A 25,781-nucleotide genomic window follows, 5' to 3' on the forward strand; every position below is an offset into this window, starting at 1 on the left:
TCTTCAAAAGTTAAACAATGGGGTTAGGTTCTGTTCCTTCATCCACAACACAGACGGATGACTAGGCCCTCGGGACTGTGCCGAGTGCTGTGACTACAAAGCCAGCCAGGAAGCAGGCTTACCTTGAAGGAGTGCAGGATGCGGAGGGAGTACCGCTAAGCCAACAATTATAGAAGGAGAGGGAAGGGGAGGCCTTCTGTGAAGTGGGCCTCCTCCCCTCCCCAGAGCGAGAGTGGAATTTGGGCAGGAGGTGTTAAGTAAGGAAAGCTTCCCGAAGTAATTATAGGGGAGGTAGGAATTAGCCAGGCAGGCAGGAAAGGAGAGCGGGAGGGGGTGGGGGGGAACAGGATGTGAAAACACAGTGTGAGCAAAGAAAACAGAGGGACTTCCAAGAGCTGGGTGAGAACATCTTTGAACATCTTCTCTTAATGTCCACTGTAAGAGTTGACTTTCCCCCGCAGCATGCCTATCTGTGAAGCCTCACAGAGCTAACACAACAGCCTCTCCTAGGAGGTGTCAGTCAACCAACATGTGTTTGTTGAGCACCTACTAAGTGCCCTATACAGATGGGGGTGACGCCTAAAAGTCTTGCAGTCTGGTTAGAGTCCACCCAGTTCTGATACCGGGGGTAGTGCCATGCAGAAGCCTTGTTTGCCCATCTCCAATGAGGTAAGTAGGCATCTGTGAAGCACAGAGTGCCCCTCCCCCACACACATACACCCTTATTTTAACACCAACTTTTTAGTTCTAGGAAGGTTCCAAGGTTGTCTACTCAGAAAGGCAGGGGAATTAGGATGAGAGATGAAAGAGGGTTAGGAGGGGTTCCCAGATGGCACAGGCTCCTGTTTGGAAAGATCAGTTGAGGCTTTAGGAATAACACTGCCCCGCCCCCCAGCTCTCCACTCTGGCATGGGGGGTGGGGGGGCACAGCTTTGATCCTTGTGCTTCACATCCGACCTCCTGGGGGTAACTATGGATTTAGTCAACAAGACTCGAATCTCAAAAAAAAAAATAAGCAAGAGTGGTGGAGAGGGTATGGAGAGAGACAGTAGAGAGAGGGCAGCCAGAAGTAAGTGAGGCAAGGAAGAGAGGAGCAGAAGACAGGACCCAGGGCACGTTAGGGAGGACCACTTGTGAGATGTTGCTGCTGCTGTTCCTGGGGATTGCTGCAAGCAGATGCCTACACGATGAGACACAGAAGTCTGTGAGCCTGCTCAGGCCCCCTCTCTCCCAACTTGCCCCAGACTTCCGCTCTGCTTCCTTCACCCACCCTGGCTCTCGTGATCCTCAGCCCCTGAGAATCCGAACCTGCTATATCAGAGATCCTGTATCAGATGGAGCTTGGGATACTGAGGGAGCCGGAAGGAGAGGAGTACTTCATGCCCTGGTGGCTGCCAGACAGGCCGCTAGGAGACTCCAGGGTGTCCTCGCAGGTAAGTAGGGAAACCAAAGGTAGTCAGGGAGGGCTGAGGGTCAGAGGGCTATGGAGGAAGACAACCAGCGAAAAGGAACTCTAAAGATGTTGAGGTGAAATCGACTTCTTGTCTTTTTAAGTCCCTCCAGTGCAAGGACCCCTGCTTCTGAGTCGAGACCCTGCACAGTACTGCCATGCTGTCTGGGGAGACCCAGACACCCCAAACTACCACAGGTGAGATCATGTCATTGAGAATGTACACGGTGCCTCTTCGGCGGTACCCAGAAATGTCTCCAGCTCACCTACAGGTATTCATTCTTGGCAGGTGCAGCCTCTTGAACCCAGAGTACAAAGGAGAGAGTTGCCTGGGAGTAAAGGTGAGATTTGGGGATCTGAAGATCTCTATCCTGCCTAGACTTCTCCAAGACCATTATTAGCACCAAAATTGTTTAATGTCCTTCCTAATAAATGCAGATTCCTGAGCCCCTTCTCACCCTGGCAATTTACAAAATCAGAGATGGGGAGGGAAGGTGGCAGGAGTCCCTATTCTGACCAGCTGCCTACATGACACTAAGGCAGACTAAAGACAGAGACTGTCCACACTCCTCACTCCTAGTACCCAGTTTCCTATTGTCCTCATCTGCTAAACTAGATGCTACATTCTACTCCCTGCCAGATCCCTGACACCCATCTCCGTGGTTATGCACTGTGGCCAGAGCAGGGTCCCCCACAACTTGTCCAGCCAGATGGGCCTGGGGTCCAAAACACTGATTTTCTCCTGTATGTACGGATTGCCCACACTTCCAAGTGCCATGGAGAGGTGAGGCCCAAATCAAGTCCTTTTCCATGTTCTGTCTCTCCTAGTCTTAAATATCCTGGGGAGGGGGAGGGAGCATAAAAGCAATTTTTATTAAAAGTTGTGCTCATTTGAGGTAACTTGGGTCATGTTGATGAAGTTTGGGTGGGAGCTAAACCCCTTCAAGTAATCCCTTGGGACCATCCCTGCTGAGTTCCGTGGGTGTCTATTTTCAGAAAGATTTCTTCTGTGTTCTCCCACATCCCTGCTTTCCACCGCTACCTTGTCCTGGCCCATCCACAGCCTCCTATCATAGCCTATGCTGCCTGCTGCCAGCTGGACTCAGAAGACAGGCCCCTTGCTGGTACCATTGTCTACTGTGCCCAACATCTTGCCAGCCCCAGCCTCAGCCATAGTGACATCATCACGGTGATTGCTGCATGATGAATAGGAAGATGCAAACAGGTTGGGGATAGGGGACAGGTCACTCAGCTTCCCATGAAGTGGAAGAATCTATTAAGGTTGGAGGAGAAGGTGCCTCAGACTCTAAGAAGAGCTGATTGGGCAGAGGGGCTATGGAATGGCCGGTCAATCTGCTCCACACCCAGTCCCCCTCACCGTGCGGTCATTTGTCCTTAGGCCACACTACATGAATTGCTCCATGCTCTGGGTTTCTCTGGACAGCTCTTCAAGAAGTGGCGGGATTGCCCCTCAGGACCCGGTGGTAAATGAGAGGAGTGAGAGTCAGCCTTCCCACAATGTCAAAGAGAGGGGATCACTACCATCCCACCAACTCCTTCCCTCCATTTCTGCTCCACCCTTTCTGAGTTTTCCTCTCATATTGCCTCCTTCACTTTCTGTGCTCAGTTCCAGAGAACTGTTCTACAAGGCCACAAGTCACAAGGCGTGATGAGTGGGGACAGCTGCTTCTCACTACCCCAGCTGTTAGCCACAGCCTGGCCAAACACTTGGGAGTGCTAGGGGCTTCACTGGGTGTTCCCTTGGAAGAAGAGGTGAGACTGAGAACACCTCGGGGTGCTGGAAGGAAGAGGGGGTCATCAGGTGGCAACGGGCTACCTCCTCCCTAGGGCACTTTGTCTTCACACTGGGAGGCCCGACTGCTGCAGGGTTCTGTAATGACCGCTACCTTCGATGGGGCCCGGCGCACTCGACTTGATCCCGTCACTCTTGCTGCCTTCAAAGATTCAGGCTGGTACCAAGTCAACCACAGTGCTGCAGAGGAGCTGTTGTGGGGCCGGGGTGAGAACAGAGGAGAATCGCATAGGGGCCCTCACCACCTGAGTCAGCTTGGGGGCAGTGAGAGAGGTTGGAAGGGGTTATCTGCTGCAGACGTGTAGCTGAAGCATAAGCACAGCCAGCGCTGAGGGGTGTTGGGGGCTTCACTTGTTCTGAGGGCTCTTTCTCTTCCCACCTCTCAAGCAGGATCTGGCCTGGAATTTGGCCTGGTGACCACATGTGGGGCTGGCTCCTCAGACTTCTTCTGTACTGGCAGGTGTGTGTGCTGAGTGGTTGAGGGGCTGTATGGCTGTCGGGGACCCTGGTGTCAGCTGCCATCCCTTCCACACAGCGGACTGGGCTGCCACTACCTGCACCTGGACAAGGGGAGCTGTTCCTCAGACCCCACGCTGGAAGGCTGCCGCATGTACAAGCCCCTGGCCAATGGGGTGAGACGACTGGAGAAGAGAGAATGGAAGTGAGTGGGCCCGGAGAGGAGTCAACGTCTAAGGCATCTAGGCAAACACTATTCTGCCTCCTGTCCCGCCTTTCAGAGTGAATGCTGGAAGAAGGAAAATGGATTCCCACCTGGGGCAGACAACCCCCACGGGGAAATTTACCATTCCCAGAGTCGTTGCTTCCTTGCCAACCTCACTTCACAACTGCTCCGTGGGGACGAGACCAGGCGTCCCTCTCAGATCCCACACCTGAAGGAAGCAGAGCTCACTGGCCGCTGCTACTTACATCAATGCACAGAAAGGGGAGCATACAACGTGCAGGTAGAGGGGTCACCCTGGGCCTCATGCCTTCCTGGAAAGGCTATTCAGGTGGGTATCATAAGTGAAAAGCTACAGAGCCCCTTGGCAAAAGGAAGTTTGACAATGCTTGTATGGTAGTTAGTACATTTAGATGTTCATTCATTTTTCTCTAAGTACCCACCGAGTCTGTGACTCTGATCTAGATTGTACAATTTCCTTAGAAAGGCTTGAGCAAACAATTGAGGTCATAACTATACCCTGCTATGTATTTCCTTACAGATACCTGGGTACTATGGTCTTCTCTTCTGTCCCCGGGGTCGGCTGTGTCAAACAAATGAAGGTACCAGTGCTGTTACTTCCCCACCTGTGAGTCTTGCCACCCAAGACCTGTTATTCCATCTGTCTTTACAATTAGCTGGGCCCCCAGGCCACTCTGTGGGGAAAGAAATGCTAGAAGAGCTGACTGAAGCAGTACTACAGGCTCTGGTGAGCAGAGGCCACACTGGCAGGTAAAGGGACAGCTCAGACTGAGGATGTACACAGTGGGCCAGGGAGACTGCCTAAGTTGGTTACTTCACCACTCTCCTCTGAAAACTTTGTGCCATTCCTAAGCCTGCACCTGTTTCAGGAGATATACTCTTCCAGGGACTCTATCTCCCTTAAGAGATCCAAATGTCCCTGTAGGTGCTATTTCCACAGCCCCTCCACTACCACTGGACTGGTGTTCACTGTGTACATGTGGAAGTCCTCTGGCTGCCACGGGCCTTCAGTTGGTATGCTGCACAGGGCCCTGACCCTGAGTCTCCACAAGAAGCCCCTGGAAGTATATTATGGAGGAGCCAGCTTTACCACAGAACACATCAAGTAAGACAATATTCCAAGTAGCTTTCTTTCAAATTCCTGGAGTCCAGATGTTTGAAATTGCAGTTAAGCACTCATGTGTGTCCTAGGCTTATTTTGGAAAACGAGTGGGATCACCTCAGACCTAGCACTATGCGACACCTTTCCCTCCACAATGATGGAGTTCCCCATCTGTAGGACATAGGGATCCTAGTCCTCTTCCTCCCTAAAGTACTAACAGGCTACTATGTCTAGTTACCTAAACACCATAGTCTAACTGCCAACACCTCACTGCCAGGTTAGGTCTCCTTCCAACAATTTAAGTTGCTAGGAGACTTGGATCTTGGTCTTTTTCCTACTTTCAGGATCTATATTCCTGATTTCCTGTGTAGCTTGATTGGATGAAGCAGAGTTTCATGAGCTCTGTATATTATGATAAAAGTGAAGCCCTTCACCTCCTAAGCCTAAGCATTATTTCAAGCCAAATATTACCTCTATGTTCCTAGGTCACTGGTTACCTTGGACCAGAATTCCTCCATGACTCATCTAGGGCTGTCCATGGGACTCTGCCTAACACTGCTTATCCTGGTGGGTGCACTGGGAACCATGGCCTATCAGAGAAGAGCTATTCTCCAGGTGGCACCAGCTGCCCCTCACCATTCACCAGAGCTCCAAGAAACAAGGGGCCCAGTTGAAGGAGTAAGAGAGGTGTGACATGACAGGATAGATAGGGAAGATTATTTCTTGGAAGACAACTGGATGGAAAGTCTATACTTTTCCCAGAATGCCTCTTTCTCTAGATACCAACTCTATTCTAGCCTTGTAATGAAAAAATTCCAGAGACTTATGGTTCTGAAGATTCTTTATTTTGATACAAAAAATAAACACTTCAACCTATAAAGAGTGTCACTTGTTTTCATATTGGAGAGCAAACTTACAGAACAGGTATTTGTTACCAGCTCCAAGGATATCACAATATGCTTTAGAAAAAGCCATTGCTATTTGGATTCAAACCAACATCAGCATGGAAGGAGTAACAATTATCTCCCTCTCCTGATTTTTACATACTTTTACAAAATCATCACTAGGAAAGCTAATAGTTGGGATGTCACACAATTATGCCAGAATCTGGTAAGAGTGGTGAAATCAGCCATCTGAATCCAGTTAAACTATAAAAACGTGACCTTTTATCGTCCTTCTCTCCTGTTTCTGGAGCAGGAAGGCTCTACTTTATAGCCTCATGGGCCAGCAATAGGCTTGAGTTATAATATGTAGGTTCCCTTTGGTTATACTCACAAAAGAAGCCATTGAATTCTTGAGGGTTTGACATGTAGAAAGGAGCAAGTTAGGAGGCTGACTGATCTGAATTTACTTAGATGGAAAACATTTCTGCTGGGAGTCCAGTTGATAGGCTATTAAAGTTGAAATAACCAAGCCTGTCCTGGTCAACAAGTTCAGTCAGTTGATCAGGATAGCATCCCTAGACTGTTAAGTGACATATTTGAAGTTCTCACTGTAAAGTTGCAGCTCCATCAGATACGATTATCTTCTTTGATTTTAAAGTCCATCAATCTTTACCAGCTGTAGCAGCCACTGCTTGGTAAAACTTTGCCACGAAGTCTGGCTCACTGACCTCCAGCTGCCTGACAAATTCGTTGCGCTCCTGCTCAGCCCAACCTCGAAACCACTGATCCCAAAGACGTAGCTGACACTCAAAGATACAAGGCGGTCGGTTTGCTCCAGACACACTAAGCTGCTCCAGACCTTCCAGCAGTGGCTGTAATTTTCCCGGCACTGCCTTAGCTACCAGGTCCTGTAGGAAACGCTCACGCTGGGGACCTGACCAACTGGCAAACCAGTGAAGAATACACTTCATCTCCTGGGAAGTGATGTAAGACATTGGGGGTGGGGAAGAGTTAGTAATACTGTCTGGCACTGAGGGTAAGGGAGTAGGGAAGGATAGTGGCATCGAAGAGGAAGATGATTCCAGTGGCATCCTGAAACATAAAAGCACTGTTATATACTCTCTAGATAGGGCAACCAAAATACAACTTTCCAACAAAGAATCTTACCGAAAATCACCATCTACGGATAAAGTTATTTTTCACCAATTCAATTTACAAGAAAACAACAGGGTACTTCACATAGGTTATTCTCCAACTACCTTAGAGAAGTCACCCCAAAATAACTTCATATTTGCCAACCTCCCTCCCTTTCAAACCCATTAGCCTCCCCAACCACTGCTTCTCTCCATTATTCTTATAAAGAATCTAAAAATAACCAACACATTTCTTGTTCACTCTCTCTGGCCTACTTCTATGTTCCAGGTTGAGTAAAGAAAAATGATAATGTTGGTCCACCTCATCTTCCTTAAAATGAAAAAAGGTACATATTTTTTTAATCTAGTACATGCAGCTGGTGAGGGCCTAGCTGCTAATAATTCCAGAGCTATCAATGGTGAAAATCATATATGATAAGTCTTCTTTGTAATGTGCACATTGCCTCTGAGATATGCCAAGAGCTTCATAACATCCATTACTTCCTTATATTTCCTGTTAAAGCACCAGGAAAAATTAAAGAGCAAAGTAAGTGAGCGTGCCTCACCCAAAATAAGATAACACAGAAAGGAAAAAATAGAAGAAGCCACGTGTTTATTCAAGACTGAAAAAAGTCTAGTTGGTTTGATGACTTAGGAGTGTAACAAGTATCATACTGCGGGAGATGGATGACAATTTATGTCTTTGAACATTTTCCTTAAGGTTTAATATATAATACCTATTGATGCCCTGTCATTGATTTGCATCAGTAATGCAAATGGAAGGTCAGTCGACTTGAATAGTTTGAGTTCCACAGTTTGAATGTCTAACAATGAAAACTTTAAACTACTTGTCTATGACCCATTTTACTGTTTGTGTTTCTTCTGCTGCAGGTTGGAGTATTTGTAGTGACAAAGAGAAGAATCCGTAAGCAATTAACATCAGTTCAGTACCCAAACAGTACAGGGAGGTTGCCTTTTTCACAGAGCTCCTCCAAGAAGCAATCTCTCCTAAAGGAACTTTATTCTTACTCGGGGAAAGGAGAAACTTTTGCCTAGTCTTGCGACATGGCCTCCACAGCAAACTCAAGTTCAATAATTTTGAATTAGTTCACAGTCTGGGCCCAAAGACACGGTGCCGCCACTTGCCCACTTTGGAGGCCACGGAGCCTGGCATTCTAAGATCCCAAAGAGCAACGTAGCCTTAGATGGGAGTGGAGGGGATTCAGATATCGGGAGGCGGCAGCTGTACCGGTAGGAGAGCGGGAAGTGTGCCCAACTAGGGTAACCCGCAAACACCGAGTCTGACCCGGCCCAGGGAGGGACTTCTACCCCGCTTACCTCCCCTTTCCTCTCACAGGGCACCTGGAGACCGTCACAAAGTGCTTAAACCCCAACTGTCGCCGCCGCTTCCATGTTTCCTGAAAACCATAAGCAGGGCCAGCCCGGCAGCCCACGCACTTCCGGTCCCGGAGCAGCCCCAAAAACCCAAGCGCCTCAGCGCCTCAGTCTTAGGTTCGGAGATAGCCGACTAACTCCGATTTTGGTTAGGCCAGAGTCGAGGGCTTCCGAGTACATTCGATTCAAAGCCTCGGTAAGACGAAGATAACCGAGTTCTGAAGGCCGCGTGAGGAAGGGGGCGAGGCTGGGAGGATGGGAAGAACTGATTGGTGCCGATGTTGAGACGGAAATACCCGAGCAATTCCGGAGGAACCCGAGGAGTTCTGAGTGGTAATCGAGGGGTTGACTATGGCAGTGGGCGGGGTCAGCTCGGTACGTTCGAAGGGCGTTGGCGGAAATTACCGAAGATGCCCGAAGCCGTCGGGACGGACCCGAGTACCTCACGCAAGATGGCGGAGCTGGAGGAGGTGACTCTGGACGGGAAGCCTCTTCAGGCGCTGCGGGTGACCGACCTGAAGGCCGCACTGGAGCAGCGAGGCCTAGCCAAGAGCGGGCAGAAGAGTGCCCTGGTCAAGCGGCTCAAAGGGGTGAGAAGACGGCGTTGCCGGGGTGTCGGAGGGGAGCGGACCCGGTAGAGACGAGTCTCTGCCGCGGCGCAGGCGCAGTGTCCGGGCTCCGCGCGAGCTCGCTCAGGCCGCCAGCGCGAGCCTCCGGAACCGCGCGCACGGTGGTTGGTGAGGCTCGCGCTGGAATAGAGACAGCGCCGGTTCCCGCCTTAACGGCAGCGGCGCGAGCCCAAAATGGGAGGGTGCGCGCTACTCTCCCGGAGTGTCTTAAGCTCCTTCCTCCTTCCCCCACCCCCTCCTTGTTTGTGTCTGTGGTTTCGGCGCATGCGCTGCAGAAGGAGTTAAATCCCACCACTACCACCGGCGTTGCTGGCCTGAGGGGGGCGAATTGGGCTGGGTCAGAGTTAGGGGTATAGTTGGGCGGAGGGGTTAATGGGGCTGGTGTCGGTATCCGGAGGAATAGGATTGGGATAGGGTAAAACGCCTACCTGATTAGATTAGGAGGTGAGATGAAGAGAGACCTTGACTTGAAGGGACTCGGTTGTAGAGGGGTGTATGATTTATCCAGAAACAATTTGGGTGGATAAGAGTTTGGTGAATATTGGTGAGAGAGGTGGGGCAGGTTGTTATATGTTGGGGATTTTGAATCGATTTGAGTAGTTTAGGGTGGGATCGTCATGAGGTGGATGGATTTGTGTGTATAGGTTTGGTGTAAACGGAGGCAATGTGAGGATGTCATGGTTTTAATTGGGGTTAATTAGGATACATGGTGTTTAGTCCCCATTAGGGCTGAGTTGGCTCAAGGGTTAAATTGACAGACCGTTGCCTGCCTGTACAGAGCTGACGGTTTCGTGTGTGTGGATTGGGTCAGCCACAGTTTAGAGTCTGTGGTCATTTTGTTCTATAGCCTCCTTTTTGAAATTTTTATAGACTTGATAAATCTAGGTGCCACTCTGTTGGAAACACTACAAATTCACTCAAGTAGATCTAGCCCTGGGTAACTGACCAAGTAATTCAGTCAAGCCAAAACCAGCAGCCCCATGTTGGTTTCCTGTATTTGAAGCTGACTTGAGCATTTGAAGTCATTTTACCTGCATGGCCAGATTTAGAAGGGACATTAGTCAGAAGTGCAGAAGATAATAGAGATTGTAGTACTGGTTCTGTCACTGTCACTGATTTTATTACATAGCCAGGTCGCTCATTTTCTTCATGTGCCTGCATTTTACATTTGTACATTTGGGAGCAGTAACCATGGCTACTTTTAAGGGTCTTCTGAAGATGAGTAAGAACAGTATTAGTAAAGGGCTTTTAGGTTCCTGGAAAAGGAGTACAGTTTAAGTGTGTATGGTTAGTCATTGCATTCAATGAAGAGATTGGGGAGTGGTGGGTTTTTTCCCCCAAGTTTCTGACTTTTGCCATTCTCTATACCAGGCTCTAATGCTAGAAAATTTGCAGAAACACTCAACACCCCATGCTGCATTCCAGCCAAATTCCCAGGTAAGAAAAAAGATTTATTAGATAGGGTGGGCTCTTTGGATGCACAGACATATGGAAGGACATAATGATGTATATTTGATGGTTAATTCCTCACCAGTATTTTTCTGAATTCCCTGAGTTGGAAAAGTCCTCATACCAGATCAGATGAATTCTAATAAAAAAATTCAGAAACAGAATTAGAAGAGCTATTAGTTAATTTCTGATACTTGCAATGATGTGTGCAAAAAGATGTGGTTCCAATTGATGAAGTGTAGTACAAGAATCTGGAGCCATTCATTTGCCATTGATTTGGAAAAAGTAGTTGATGTCTTTGAATGAAGACATGAAGTAGACAATCAATAGGGCAGTGTAGGATGATACTTGCTGATCAAGAAGAATTCTTGTGTTGACATAGATTTTCCAAGAATTCAATCCTTTGGAAATATCCACCATTACTAGTGTTAATGCTAACTGTGCACTTACTTGTAAATATCATTAATTACTCTGTTACTTAGGGCAAGAAACTTAACCTTTGGATGCCTTGGATTCCACAATTTCTATGTATAATATTAGAAAAGGTTGGACTATATCCGTAGTTTTATAACTGCTCTACTTTAGTTTTGTAGACCTGCTTTTGGGGGATTTCTGGGGAAGATAACCTTCTTCCCAAGTGGGCAGGTGCTCATATTCCCCACCTAACTAAATTTGATCTTCTTTTATCTGTCTTATATATTGAGTTTCAGTGTAAGATTTTTTTAGAAGAAACAATTCCACAGTTTAAAAAAATAAAATTCTTAGACTGCAATTTCATAAGACTCTCTTCAGCTTTTAAAATCCCCTCATTATAGTATGTTATGTACTTAAAGGAAAAATCTAGGTCTTTGTTAGTGCAATGTTGTGCAGCTCCAGTACTAGGTGAAGTCCCAAGATACTATGGAAAAACAAGAGAGCCTTCCTAGTCCCTTGTTACCACTTCATTAAGCTATGTCATAATCTAGTCTGTTTATGGAAGTTTAGTTAAGTATAAGTGTAAGAAACTGTATGAGTTAATCAGTTTATGATTATATTCCATTTATTCATTGCATTTTAGTCTTTGAAGCTTTGCTTTATTAACATAGGATTTTTGCAGTAAATCTGTACGTTCTCTAATAAATGCAACCCACACTTTATCAATGTCCATTGAGTACCAAGAGATGCATCTCTACTTTAAGTGAAAATAAACATTTACCATGCTTAGGAAAGATGACTAAAAACAAACAATATTCAGATTTTTTCCCTTTTTTTGGCATTCTAGTAGGACTTGCTAAGCAAGAAGGTTCTGGGAAGGACTTGTGACAGAAGAGTGATGTGGGACTCTGTGTTACAGGAAAAAATGGGAAAAGGGATTAAGCTCCTGGATTTTAATGTTGTTACCAAGGATTTTTTCCCACCCAAAGAAAAAGGAAGTTAAAACTCTGTTTAAATGATGAATAGACATCCCTTTTCTTAATCTCTTACATAGTTTAAGTGCCGTATGTAAATTTTGGAGTTGTTTAACAAAATGATCCCTGGGTAGGTGGAGATTTACCTTTTTTTATCAACAACAAAATGACCTAGTAGGAACTTGTATTTTTTCCTTTCAGTTCTTGATATTACTAAAAAGAAAATTTAGATGAACTTTAAATAACATTTTAGATTAAAATTTGGATTAAAACATAATTTTGCAGGAATTTTTATTTTAATTTGGGCATCACTCTTTCGTTGGGACTAAATATTCAAGATAAGAAATTATGTGCAGTTCCTCTTTTTGCCATCTTTTCTGAATCATAGGGTTATTTATTTTGGTCCTCACCATAATTAGAAAAGGGCCTTCCAACATTTTGATTATCTTTCTTGGGTTCAAATATAAGGAGTAGACTTTTGCTCCATGGAATTTTCTTCCTTGTGTTTTCCTGGTTTGCTTTCCTCGACTTTCTTTTTCCATGTCTTCTACACAGATTGGCGAGGAAATGAGCCAGAACAGTTTCATAAAGCAGTATCTGGAAAAGCAGCAGGAGCTACTTAGGCAGCGTCTGGAACGTGAAGCCCGAGAAGCTGCAGAACTTGAAGGTAAGCCCAGACTGTCACTTCTTTCAAGGAGTTCTTCATTCTTATTCCTGTCACTGAATAGATAGGCCTGTTTAAGTAGGCAATTTCAGGAGTAAGTCAAGCTGAAACTGCTACTTACTTGCTTTGGTAGTTAAGCCAAGTGAGTTGTTATTTACTTTTTGTCAGGGAAGAAGACACTTAATTTGACTGTTAGAAAAGGATTCCTGCCAATAGGAAGAATTATAAGTAAATTAAGCTGCCCTTTAAATGAGGTAGATCTTAATTCCAGGGAGTTTTTTCTCTATGTACAGTGCTCTCTTTAGTATATACTCTGTGTCCCGTGACTTTGCCTGATCTCCTTCGCTCCTCTACATATTCCCACATGCTGAGCCCTTCACTCCCTCCCTGCCCCGACCCAATCTGTGCTTTGCAGAAGCTTCAGCTGAGTCGGAGGACGAGATGATCCATCCTGAGGGAGTGGCTTCCCTGCTGCCTCCTGACTTTCAGAGCAGCCTGGAGAGACCAGAGCTGGAGCTCAGCAGACATTCACCCAGTACGTATCTCCCTCCCCACTGCGCTGTTTTGTCAATCCTGCGTAGTTGGTGGGGGGAGGTAGTTACGCCTCCTTTCATGCTAAGCCTCCGTTAAAGTCCCAGGGCAGTTCTGTGACATTGATACTTCACATCTGTTTGTCATGGGAATTATGTCCTTTTTGAAGTCTGCTTTCACCTCTGTGTTGTGACAACCTCTCAGAGTGTTTTAAAGGCAGTATGATTTTTCTTCGCATCTGTACCTCTTTAACCTCCTCTACTTCTGAATTTACAGGAGTCACAACTCTGTCATCTTTTCACCAGTTGTATGGGTTACGTGTTGCCCATCCAGTCACCCCCCCCAAATGGACATCTGCTGTAGTTTATTAATTCATTCAACAAATTTTCATTAAGTGCCTTTTGTATGCTAGACACATGCTGGGCACCAGGAATATAGGAGAGCAAGGACAAGTCTCTGCCCTAGTGAAATGTATAGTTTAGTGAAGAGATGGACATTAGTCAGGTTATTGCATAATTATTACTGTTGTGCTCTGTGCTCTCAGAGGCAGTGCAGAATATCATGTGAGCATATTACAGGGAGCTCTAACTCACTGTGTAGGGTGGGTTCGGGCAAGATTAGTTTTTCACATAAAAATTAAGCACCCAGTTTCGTGTAGTATCTCAAGCAAATGCCTGTAAACACAGCCTTTGTTTTCTAAACTACCTAAGACAGTATACTTTTAGGGGAACATGTATATAGGACGTGGACAATAAATATTTTAAAACAATTTGTAATTAAAAGGATTGTGAACCATTTTCAATGTTAGTGGTCATGGGGAAGGTGATCACTCCATATTTAATATTTTTAGGACATGTAGAAGTTACTACCTCTTCTGATGAATATAGAATTCCTTTCTGAACATAGATTTTTTTTTTTTTTAGCAGATATTTAACGGTAAGAGAAAAATAAGTTATTTTAGAGATCTCTTTTCTTCTCAAGTACTAAAGTAGCAGAGTCTCAGTTGATCCATTTTGCTCCTAATACTCTTTTCCCCATGATTGTAAAGCCAGAAGGGAGGGGGAAAACTCTTCTAGATTAGTTGTCAGTGTTTTCAGAAGTCAGTCACGAAAGTATTTATTAAGTTTCTGCTGTGAGTATAGGGGGCGTTAACACATTATAAAGTCTTTTTGGGAGAGGAAAATTGCACATACAGCCATTAAGAGAAGATGGTGTGCTTTAAAGTGATACATAAATAGTACAAACACATGGACCATAAGAATACAGAATAAAAGTTCCCTGAGGACTGCAGTGATGAGAGAGAGCTTCATGGAAAAGGTGTAGGATTTGAACTGAGCCCTAGAAATCAGTAGGATTTGAATTGGCTCAGAGGAAACAAGAGAGTATTTTTAGGAAGGAACAAATGCATAGAAATAATGAATGTGATATTTTTATTTTTGTATGTTTATTTATCTTTGAGGGGGGCGAGGTGGAGGGGCAGAGAGAGAGGGACAGAGGATCCAAAGCAGGTTCTGGGCTGATGGTAGCAAGGCTGGTGCAGGGCTTGTGGATTGTTTTTCTGGGGTTTTTTTGTTTGTTTGTTTGTTTGCCTGTTTGTTTGTTTGTTTGTTTGTTTTTACCTATATGAGGCTCAGACTCATGAGATCCAGGAGATCATGATCTGAGCCAAAGTCGGATGCTCAACCAACAGCCACCAGGTGCCCCTGGATGTGATATTTTTAAAGGAGAAGTAATGAATTAGTGCAGCCAGAGTGAAGTGGTCTTACATATTCAAAAATAGTCAGAAGGGCTGGGTGGCTCAGTCGGTTAAGCATCCAGCTTCGGCTCAGGTCATGATCTCACTGTCCTGAGTTCGAGCCCCGCGTCGGGCTCTGTGCTGACAGCTCAGAGCCTGGAGCCTGTTTTGGATTCTGTGTCTCCCTCTCTGTCTCTGTCCCTCCCCTGTTTGTGCTCTGTCTTTCTCTCTCTCAGAAATAAACATTAAAAAAAGAATAGAGAAACAACTTGTAAGGTAGATTGGGATAATAGTGCAAAGGTCTTTGAATGTTAATTCAATGAATGTGAGGTTTTTTATTCTAAAGTAAGGAGAAACCACTGAAAATTCTTAATAGGAGCATGATTTGATGAAGAACTCTCTTTAAATAAAAGAGTCTCAGTTCTGAATGTAATTTGAAATGAAAATAATAAATGGATCCTGAAACAAATAAGGTTTCAAAAGCAAATAAATTAGAAGAGATTACTGAAGTAAATTGTAGAGCACAGCTAACAATTGCCATTTGTGCTCTTCATTGTACTGTCTACCATAAACTTCCTACCTCTGATCTTGGTTAGAATATGGATCTCATAGATGTCGTACAAAATTTGGGCAAGATCCTCAACGAAGTGGTAGTTTGGAGTTCTAGCAGTGTGTATTTGGAGCAGTGGTAATGCCTAGAGTTTACCCAGAAAATTAGATTCTTTCAAGGTTCGCTGTGTTAATCTGCCATAGGCCAGGAAACTATTGAGATACCAGTTTATTTGGATGTTTTGGGAATCCTCTCTTTAATTAAGATTTTGATTTTAGGTTTCTAGTGACATATTTTGCTAATTGGTAGTGGCACCTGATGATCTGATTTTTTTTTTTTTTTTTTTTTGTATTACTATTTTTAAGAATGTGGCTTCCTGGGCCTTACCCCAAGAGTCTCAGGGAATGGGAGTCTGGGATTCTACATGTTTTTAAAAGTCCCCTGGTAGTTTTGTTAATCAACTCAATTTGTGAATGACTAACTGAAAGAATAATTTTTCAATATTGTATTTGATGAGGATCTTTGGCTTATATTCCAGCAATCTCCTGTTTATGTGTTATACACAAAACCCTTTCCTTCTTGACTTCTCTTTCTACCACTTTCTTCAGATTTTTCTAAGGTATGGGGAGTCCATAGTCAGAAGTTGTCTGGACTCACCTCTAGGTCATGATTGGGTATACAGAAATTCTTATTGCCGCCATTAGTTATTTCAAAAAGAGTCCAATCTAGGAAAATACAAAAACATTTAAAAGTGGATATCAGGAAACAGGTTCTTTAACAAAGGTATAGCTCTAGGAAATCTTAACTAGCCTTTTGCTTATAGGGCATACAGTCCTCATTCCTTTTTCTTGTATTAAATGTGAAAGCTGAGATTCTAGAGAAACGCTAGTTAAGTTACTTACTCAGCTGCCATGAGTCAGATTTAGGTTTGGCATCATTGCCAGTTCTCTTCTCTTAATTCCTGCTTCTCATTCATACCCAAGGATACCCTTTGTACACAGGCTTTGATGTGATCTCTAACTACCTTACTTGGGTCCTGCCAGTCCTGCCCATGGATTTATCTTCTAGAATGAAGATACTGCTTTCCTATGTGGACCTTAAACATTCTTCACTTCTCCACTGTCTAGCAGCCACCTTACACTTTCTCCTGAAGGCTTCTGGCTTTGGAATCTTAGAAATCTTATATTTACTCTGACTTGCTTTTCAACTCCTAAAATACACTGGCTCCATCCTTTGCTAAAGGTACTCAGTTTCTACACATACTGTTAACATCTGGCTTAAGACACTCACGTTAAGACATCTTGTGCCCATCATAGAAGATGTCACCTTTCCCAGAAGCTTGTCTGCATCAGATCAGCTCCTTACTAAGAGCTAGAAAGTGATTCCTGATTTCTTTATTTATTTTTTTCTTTATATTTTGTATTGCTTATTGAGTTCCTATTTTATGTCTGAGGGTCCCCTCCAAGTTGTCACTTTTTTTTGCTAAACACTCATGACCAAAACTTTCTGAATGGCCCACGTCTCTTTGATGAATCAAGTGCTTCCAGAGGGTTAACATTTGGAATCCTATCACTGTAGTTTTACAGCATCTGGACAACATTATGATCCAAGTTATAAATAGCACTCAACTTTCAATAGGTAGAGAAAAATGCTCTTTGCTTGTACATAAATTTTAAAATCACAACTCGAGAACTCTTTGACCTGTATAACACATTAATCTGGCCAGCTTTATAAAACATGTCTTTTTCCCACCCCTTAAAATCACATTTGTTTATTCAGAGCATATGTGTGTTTACTGAAAGCCTGTTTTTCACCACAAAGCATTTTAGTATGGCTGTAAATATGTGCATATAATTTCTGTTTATGAATTGAAAAGAAAACAGAGAATGTTTCTCAGAACTTGCCGTGATAAAAACGAGTACTTGGGATGGCTAGGCCTATGAATTTTAGCTATTTATAGGATTTGAGGAGTATTTTTTTTCTTCCAGAGGATAGGATTTTATCCTTTTAATAATATTTATTGTCAGGGCACCTGGGTGGCTCAGCCGATTAAGCGTCCAGCTTCGGCTCAGGTCATGATTTCATGGTTCATGAGTTCGAGCCCTCCATCGGGCTCTGTGCTAACAGCTCAGAGCCTGGATCCTACTTCAGATTCTGTGTCTCCCTCTCTTTCTGTCCCTCTCCTGCTCGCACTGTGACTCTCTCTTTCAAAAATAAATAAACGTCTAAAAAAAAAAGTTAAATAATATTTATTGTTTTATTACAAAAGTGTGTATTTATTAAAGAAAATTTGGGAAAACTAGAGAAAACAAGTTTTTAACTTTTTTTATGTTTTTATTTTATTTTTGGGAGAGAGAAGGAGAGAGAGCATGAGCAAGGGAGGGGCAGAGAGAGAGGAAGACACAGAATCTGAAGCAGGCTCCAGCCTCTGAGCTGTCAGCACTGAGCCCAACACAGGGCTTGAACCCACGAACCGTGAGATCAAGACCCGAGCCGAAGTTGGATGCTTAACCGACTGAGTCACCCAGGCGCCCCAAGAAAACAAATTTTTAAATCATCCATAGTCCTACACACTAAAAAAACCTCAGCTGATATTTTGATGTATAATTTTCCCCATCTTTTCTTTGTGTATAAGCTTAAAATGCCTACAAAATTCAAATCTTCACGTTACCTCTGACCTGGTTAACTTTTTTTTTTTTCTTTTTTTTGAGCATCTGGATGATTTTTTTTTTAAGTGTTTATTCACCTTTGAGAGAGAGCATGGGCAGGAGCTCATGACCTGAGCCAAAGTCAGACACTTAACCAACTGAGCCACCCAGGTGCCCCTGCATGATTTTTTTTAAGCTTACTTATTTATTCTGAGAGAGTGAGAGAGTGGGGGAGGGACAGAGAGAGAAAGAAGGAGAGAGGGAATCCCAAGCAGGCTTCTTGCTGTCAGTGTAGAGTCCAGCATGGGGCTTGATCTCAAGAACTGTGAGATCATGACCTGAGCTGAAATCAAGAGTCAGACACTTAACTGACAGAGCCACCCAAGTGCCCCTGAGATTTTTATTTTTAAATAATCTCTACACTGAACAAGGGGCTCAAACTCAAAACCCTAAGATTAAGAGTTGCATGCTTTACCTACCAACTGAGCAAGCCAGGTGCCTCCTAAGACATTATTTTTGAATTATTTTTTATTTTTTAAGTAGGCTTCATGCTGTGCGTGGAACCCAACGTGGGGTTGGAGCCCAACGTGGAGTTTGAACCCACAACCCTGAGATCAAGACCTGAGCTGAGATCAAGATTCGGATGCTTTAACTAAGCTACCCAGATGCCCCAAGACATTTTTTTTTTTTTAGAGCAATTTTAGGTTCAGGGCAAAATTAAGAGGATGGTATAGAGATTTCCTGTATGCCTTCTGTTCCCACCCATGCATAGTCTCTCTTGTTATCCACATCCCCCATCATTGTGGTACATTTCTTAAAATTGATGAACCTACATTGACAAGTCATAATCACCCAAGATCCATAGTTTACCTTAGAGTTCACTCTTAAGTTGTACATTTTGTGGGTTTGGATTGATGTATAATATGTACCCATCACTCCAGTATCATACGGAGTATTTTCACTGTTGTAAAAGTTCTCTGTGCTCTGCCTGTTCAGCCCTCCTGCCCCCAGCCTCTGCCTTTTTTTTTTTTTTTTTTTTTTGGTTAAACTACAAAAATAACTTCTTTCTTTTAAACTTTTGTAAAGGAGCTTTATCTGAAATTAATGGAAAACAATCTTCTTTTGGTTTATTCAAATTGTAATTTAACCTATTTCAGGCCACTTAATTACTAAATCCTTATTGATTATTATAATCACATTATTTATTAATTTCCTACAGATTATCCTTCAAATGTTTGCTAGAGAGTCTGGCCTGTCATTATATATCCTAAGCACATACCCATAATGCAGGTGTTTATTCACTAACCCAGATGTAAAATGGTATATATTCAGAGATCTTATTAGTCAAGTGATGATGGAGTAAAGTTTTACAAAATATGTGCAGTCTTCTAGTTCATTTTATGTTTATTTTTTTTAATGTTTATTTTTGAAAGAGCCTGAAAGTGCAAGCAGGGAAGGGGCAGAAAGAAAGGGTGACAGGATCAGAAGTGGGCTCTGTACTGACAGCAGAGAGTCCAATTAGGGGCTCGAACTCACAAACTATGAGATCATGACTTGAGCAGGTTGGATGTGTAACCAGAGGAACCACCCAGGTGCCCCTGTTTCTTCTTATAATTACAGAAGCAAAGACTAGTTCATTTTAGTTCTTTGGTATATATTTATTTTATTTTTTTTAAGTAGCTCCGCATCTAATGCGGGGTTTGAACTCATGACCCTGAGATCAAGAGTCACATTTTCTACCAACTGAGTCAGCCAGGTGCCCCAAATTGTTGGGATATAGAAATAAGAAGACTGAATTAGACCTCACACCGTCTGCTTTATTTGCACCAATTTAAATACTTTTAGTGTAGGATATGGTTTTATGGATCATTTAAGTTTTGTACTATATTAAAATTGAGCCCAATCTAGCTAAGTATCTGGAATAATGTTTAGGCTGCTTTCTAAGGTGGTTCTCATTGATATTTGCATTGTATTCTGTGTAATATTTTAATCCTGGTAGGAAACTTAGAAATCTTTCAATCCATCTTTTTTCCAGCTTTACATGGAGTTCTTTTGAAATGACCTAGACTAGTGGTTTTCAAGCTTTCTTGAACTTATTTTTCCTTCCAAAAAGAAATCTTACCTTGAGCTCTTTATAGCCCATTTCTAAAGCCCTGTGCAGGGCTTGAAGTAATTTCTAGCAACTTAGGGCCTGAAAACAATTCATTTAAGTACTTATTTCATGAGATTGTTGTTTCACAAACTGGTTTGTCAGGCAATCCAGAAAAATGGTGACAAAACATTTTATAGAAATAAGTATACTTTGTATTTGTACATCCCTGCTAAACAGTTTGAAGCCCCTAGTAGTTATTTTACATGTATTTATTTGAGTTATTTGTAATCTGTGAATTGGCTTTGAGATACTGAAAATATTCCAGACATGCATAGCAGGAATTATCAATAAGACCTTGACTCTTAGAACTTGATATGGTCTTCTGCTTAGAAGTCAAAGAAATTGATACATATATATATTGGCTAGCTCATATACTATGATTTAAAAAAAATTTTTTTTTAATGTTTGTTTATTTTTGAGAGACAGAGTGTGAGCAGGGGAGGGCCAGAGAGAAGTGGGAGAGACACAGAATGTGAAGCAGGCTCCCGGCTCTGAGCTGTCAGCACAGACCCTGACGCTCATGAACCGTGAGATCATGACCTGAGCCGAAGTTGTGTGTTCAACCAACTGAGCCCCCAGGCGCCCCACTCATATGCTATGATTGATTGAATTTTAGAAAGCAGCCTTGAACGAGTGTTTACGCCATGAGTCTGACTTGATTTTCTTTCGTTTGATAGGAAAAAGCTCCTCTATTTCTGAAGAAAAAGGTGAATCTGATGATGATAAACCAAGGAAAGGAGAAAGACGATCATCCAGGGTCAGACAGGTAATTCAAATACCTCTTAAAACATCTATCACCTCTTGGTATTGCTTTGGCTATCTTCTCCTTCTCTTCCTCAGACTTTTTCAGAGTTGGTGTCTCTTTAGATTTCTGTAGTTATCTTCTTTCTCGTCTCTTTTTTTTTTTTTTTTTTTTTGCTTTGGTTTTTTTAATTAAAAAAAAAATTTTTTTTTTAACATTTATTTATTTTTGAGACAGAGACAGAGCATGAATGGGGGAGGGTCAGAGAGAGAGGGAGACAGAATCCGAAACAGGCTCCAGGCTCTGAGCGGTCAGCACAGAGCCTGATGCGGGGCTTGAACTCATGGACCGCGAGATCGTGATCTGAGCTGAAGTCGGACGCTTAACCAACTGAGCCACCCTGGTTTTTTTAATTTAGATCTGCTCTGGTGTTCAGATTTCTAAGCAAATCTGCATAGAAGCAAATATATAAAATTAAGCAAATATATAAAAATTAAAATTTAATTGTGAAAATTAACAGGCTGGTCTATATTTCTAAAATACATTATTAGAAAAGATACAGTTATTTAATTAAAACTTTAAAGCCAGGGGCACCTGGCTGTCTTCAGTCGGTAGAGTATATGACTCTTGATCTCGGGGTTGTGAGTTCAAGCCCCATGTTGGGTGTAGCGATTACTTAAAATCTTTAAAACAAACAAAAAAATTTTAAAGCCATATGATACAGTATTAAGTGAGCAGAATACAAAAGGATATTTGTGGTATAATTATGAGTATGTAAAAGAAATAGTGGGGAAAAAATTAAATATACCAAAACGATAAGAATAATTACATTAAGTGATGATACGTCAGTTCCCCCACCTGCCCTGCTACTTTCTAGATGTTCAGTTTATTTTTATTTATTTATTTTTAATGTTTGTTTATTTTTGAGAGAGAGTGCGAGCAGGGGAGGGGCAGAGAGAGAGGGAATCACAGAATCTGAAGCAGGCTCCAGACTCTGAGCTGTCAACACATCCGGACGCGGGGCTCAAACTCATAGACCGTGAGATCATGACCTAAGCTGAAGTCCAACACTTAACCAGCTGAGCCACCCAGGCGTCCAAAGATGTTCAGTTTATTTTTAAAGCTTGAAACTAAAAACTAGTAGCAGTTTCATTATTGTATTCCTTTTGGTTACTATTTTGATGCCTGTAAGAGCTCGATAAGTCATGCTTGTTTACTGAGACACTTGTTTATGTTGCTGAAAACATGTGTCTTTGAGTTTCTCCTTCCTATGTATATCTTGTAAGATACTTTTCTCCTCTGTTGATAGTGAGCAAATATACTTGGAACTATTGTATATCTTTCCTTTCCAGGACACCTGGTTGGCTTAGTGGGTAGAGCATGTGACTCTTAATCTCAGGGTTGTGAGTTTGAGCCCCAGGTTAGCCATGGAGCCTACTTTAAATAAATAAACAAATAATTATCTTTTTTTTTTTTTTTTCAGGCAAGAGCAGCTAAACTCTCTGAGTGCAGCCAGGCTGCTGAAGAGGAAGAGGACCAAGAGGCACCTTCCAGAAATCTACGGGTCAGAGCAGATCGAAATTTGAAAACGGAGGAGGAAGAAGAAGAGGAGGAGGAAGAGGAGGAAGATGAGGAAGAGGAAGAAGATGATGAGGGACAAAAATCTAGGGATGTACCAGTCCTGAAACAGTTTGAGGAAACAGAAGAGAGGGAAGAGATACCCAGAGCAAAACCAGAGGAGGTGATAGATGAGAGATCCCAAACCATAAGATCCCAGGAACAGGAGGGGTTAGAGAGAGGAGGGAGAATTACAAGGTCCCAGGAGGAGGCCAGAAGAAGTCATATGGCCAGACATCAGCAGGAGAAAGAGATGAAAACAGTTTCTTCTCTTGAGGAGGAAGAAAAGGAAGTAAAAATTTTAAAAGGCTTCGAGGAAAAATCAAAATCCCCTTCCCCTCCTCGACTGACTGAAGATCTGGAGAAGGCCCCTCTTGTGCTACAACCAGAGCAAAATGCCAGTGAGGAGGAAACTCCCCCACCTTTACTTACCAAGGAAGCATCTTCTCCACCATCTAATACACAACTCCAAAGTGAAGAAGAAATAGAGCCCATGGAAGGCCCAGCTCCCCCTGTCCTCATTCAGCTGTCTCCTCATAATACAGATGCTGAGGCCAGGGAGCTATTAATATCTCAGCATACTGTCCAGTTGGTGGGAGGCCTGTCTCCTTTGTCCAGTCTTGCAGACACCAAAGCAGAATCTCTAGCAGAGAAAGTGCCAGAGGAGAGTGTCCTGCCTCTAGTTCAGAAAAGCACACTAGCTGAATGCTCAACCCAGAAGGGTCTTGAAACTGAGTCAGAAAAATCTGCTCAACCACTCCCTCTAAAAATTGAGGAATTAGCACCGGCCAAAGGGATCACTGAGGAATCTCTGAAACAGCTGTCTTTGAAACAGAAGGAAGGCAGAAGGGCTTCTCATACTCTTCTCCCAAGCCACAGATTGAAACAGTCAGCTGACTCATCCTCAAGCCGGTCCTCCTCTTCATCCTCCAGTTCTAGATCAAGATCCCGCTCTCCTGACAGCTCAGGCTCTCAATCTCACTCATCTCCAAGATCCAAGCAGAGAGATGGATCTCGGGCACGTACTCACACCAACCCTCGTGGTAGATCTGAGATGGACTCCAGATCAACGTCAGAGTCCAGGTCACGTTCCCGTTCCCGTTCAGCGTCAAGCAACAGCAGAAAAGTAAGTGTGGGAGAATCTTGGGTGCATTGATGTTTTTTTATCTTGTACTCCAGTGTTTTTCAACCCCAGGAGAACCTATTATAATTCCTGGCAGGAATGGGAAAAACTATTTTTACTCCCCAGGTCACTTTCCTGTCATCTCTGAGTCTGATTTTCAACTCATTGATCCCTAGAGTTCTTTTTCATTTTTTGAGTCCCTTTGATTCCGAAGTTGAATCATTTACCCGTCTCCTTCATTAGACTGTAAACTTGAGGACATGGACATGCCTTTTTACATGTGTATTCTAGTATCCCAGCATCTCAGCACCTTAGTTGGGACTTAATAAATAATTTGGCAAATACTCTAGGAAGTCCAAGAGATCACTAACTCAAACAAGAATAAGCATAAGAGACAGAAGGGTCTAAAGTATTAAACTGAGTCAGCAGAAATTGGAAAACTCAGTGATGTACTAAATACATAATCATATAAAATAATTTGCTTTATGTGCTTCATTTCTTTAGTCTCTGAGCCCTGGAGTCTCCAGAGACAGCAGCACCAGCTACACTGAAACCAAAGATCCCTCTTCTGGTCAGGAGGTTGCAACTCCACCAGTGCCACAACTGCAGGTCCTTGAGCCAAAGGAGAGGACTTCCACCTCATCCTCTATTCGAATGAGGCGTTTAAGCCAACCTGAGCCAGCCGAAAAGCATGTGACCCAGAGGTTACAACCTGAGCGGGTAGGCTGTTATGCCCCCTCCCTAGTGGGAGATGGAGGATTAGGCATGATTTTCCCTTTTGTGTTAGCTGTAAAACTGAAAGGTTGGTCTGGATAAGGTTCAGTAGAAACGTTGATATTTGGGGATACATGGAAGATTCCACTGAACTCCGTTCCGGCTCCCTGGTTCATGAAAGCTCTATGTGAGGCTAAGCAGCAAGGTTCTCATCTCTAGGGCTCCCAGAGTCACTTCTGTAGAATGTCTCCTTTTTTTCTGCCCCAAAGGAAGCCTTTTCTCAGTTCTCTCAAAAAAATTTTAATAAAATTATTGCTGGCATAGAAATTCTTGAAGTGGCATTCCATTCCACTTTCTAAACTAAAATAATGAAGATATATAGGGCTAAGTGTGGAGCTGCTACTGTGTAAGTCCTGCTCTGCCTTTTACCAGCTCCAGGTTAAAGAAAAGGAACCAAGCAGATTTAAGTACGTTGCTATGTTGTTTTGCTATGTTTGTCCTGACAGGGGAGCCCAAAGAAGTGTGAAGCTGAAGAGGCAGAGCCACCAGCTGCCACACAGCCCCAAACCTCAGAGACCCAGACTTCTCACCTACCAGAATCAGAAAGGATTCATCACACTGTGTAAGTAATCGATCTTGTCTGGGGTATAATAAGGAACTGGGAGTGAGGGGTAGTTATTCACTCCCTGGGGTTCTTCGACTACGCAGTCCTAGTTTCCTTTTAAAACAGAAGGCAGAGCTTTATCTGGACAAAGTCTAGGTTTCAGTTGTCACATTAAGAGCTGCCACCAGAATTCTTAAGGTAGTCTGAAAAGTGGTGGTTAGAGCATAAGGAAACCCATTTCTGGGATCCTCTGACCAAAATAGTCAGGTCCTTTAAGGAACAGGCGGTAGGGACTTTGGTTTCCAAACTCAAGACAGTGAGGGAGTTGACTCAGGTCAGCTTAACTCAGTCTTTAATTCACGTTTACCAGCTACATCTGAGCCTGGGAACACAGTTTAATAAAGGATATCAAAAGTCTACTGAGAAAGGCACAGGGGGTTTGCTTTTGAGTTTTCGCTGTTTTCCCTGGTTGTTAGCTGTCTTTTTATTAAGCATAATCCATCGTAGTTTTTACTGGATACGATACAGCAAAATATGAAGTGTACATGAAGGAAGTCAGAAGTTTATTTGGGGGCCCCGTAAGACCCTTGGATTGATTTTTGCCATTTATATAATTTGAACTTTTTATTCCTTGTATTTATTTTTAGAAAAATACAGGTAAGAACAGGTATATCATTCAGTATTCTAAGCTAGGTACTATAAATTAAGAAGCATTTGAACCCAAATTCCTGGCTTCAGAGTCCCATGGGAAATGAAAA

At 43.2% G+C, this 25,781-nt stretch overlaps 3 protein-coding genes across 8 annotated transcripts in view; 2 read left to right on the top strand and 1 right to left on the bottom strand.

The window, feature by feature from the left end:
* The first annotated feature begins 926 nt into the window (after positions 1–926).
* CIROP (ciliated left-right organizer metallopeptidase) lies at positions 927–5,887 on the top strand. Its single transcript, XM_049613107.1, is given in 14 exon segments — positions 927–1,433; positions 1,564–1,648; positions 1,740–1,791; positions 2,091–2,277; positions 2,347–2,639; positions 2,850–2,934; positions 3,078–3,223; positions 3,299–3,470; positions 3,654–3,723; positions 3,799–3,895; positions 4,001–4,273; positions 4,484–4,713; positions 4,889–5,068; positions 5,551–5,887. Coding segments are annotated over 14 exon segments (2,373 nt in total). The 5' UTR covers positions 927–1,138; the 3' UTR covers positions 5,759–5,887.
* A 1-nt stretch (position 5,888) lies between these two features.
* Positions 5,889–8,548, bottom strand: CB3H14orf119 (chromosome B3 C14orf119 homolog). Its single transcript, XM_049613104.1, has 2 exons — positions 8,421–8,548; positions 5,889–7,041 (listed from the first exon to the last, which is right to left on the bottom strand). The coding sequence occupies exon 2, from the start codon at positions 7,038–7,040 to the stop codon at positions 6,612–6,614; it is 429 nt and encodes a 142-aa protein (XP_049469061.1). The 5' UTR covers position 7,041; positions 8,421–8,548; the 3' UTR covers positions 5,889–6,611.
* A 207-nt stretch (positions 8,549–8,755) lies between these two features.
* Positions 8,756–25,781, top strand: part of ACIN1 (apoptotic chromatin condensation inducer 1) — a 33,976-nt gene continuing 16,950 nt past the window's right edge. For 4 of the 6 annotated variants that reach the window (XM_049613096.1, XM_049613098.1, XM_049613097.1 and 1 more), the window contains exons 1-8: positions 8,756–9,067; positions 10,478–10,543; positions 12,499–12,610; positions 13,023–13,142; positions 20,901–20,989; positions 22,449–23,708; positions 24,210–24,425; positions 24,926–25,041. In XM_049613096.1, coding sequence (XP_049469053.1) covers positions 8,756–9,067; positions 10,478–10,543; positions 12,499–12,610; positions 13,023–13,142; positions 20,901–20,989; positions 22,449–23,708; positions 24,210–24,425; positions 24,926–25,041 — 2,291 coding nt within the window. The remainder of the gene's footprint in view (positions 9,068–10,477; positions 10,544–12,498; positions 12,611–13,022; positions 13,143–20,900; positions 20,990–22,448; positions 23,709–24,209; positions 24,426–24,925; positions 25,042–25,781) is intronic. The other 2 variants (XM_049613101.1, XM_049613100.1) reach the window with 2 other exon arrangements.

The sequence above is a fragment of the Panthera uncia genome, assembly GCF_023721935.1.
Source record: "Panthera uncia isolate 11264 chromosome B3 unlocalized genomic scaffold, Puncia_PCG_1.0 HiC_scaffold_1, whole genome shotgun sequence".
NCBI classification, from domain to species: Eukaryota; Metazoa; Chordata; class Mammalia; order Carnivora; family Felidae; genus Panthera; species Panthera uncia.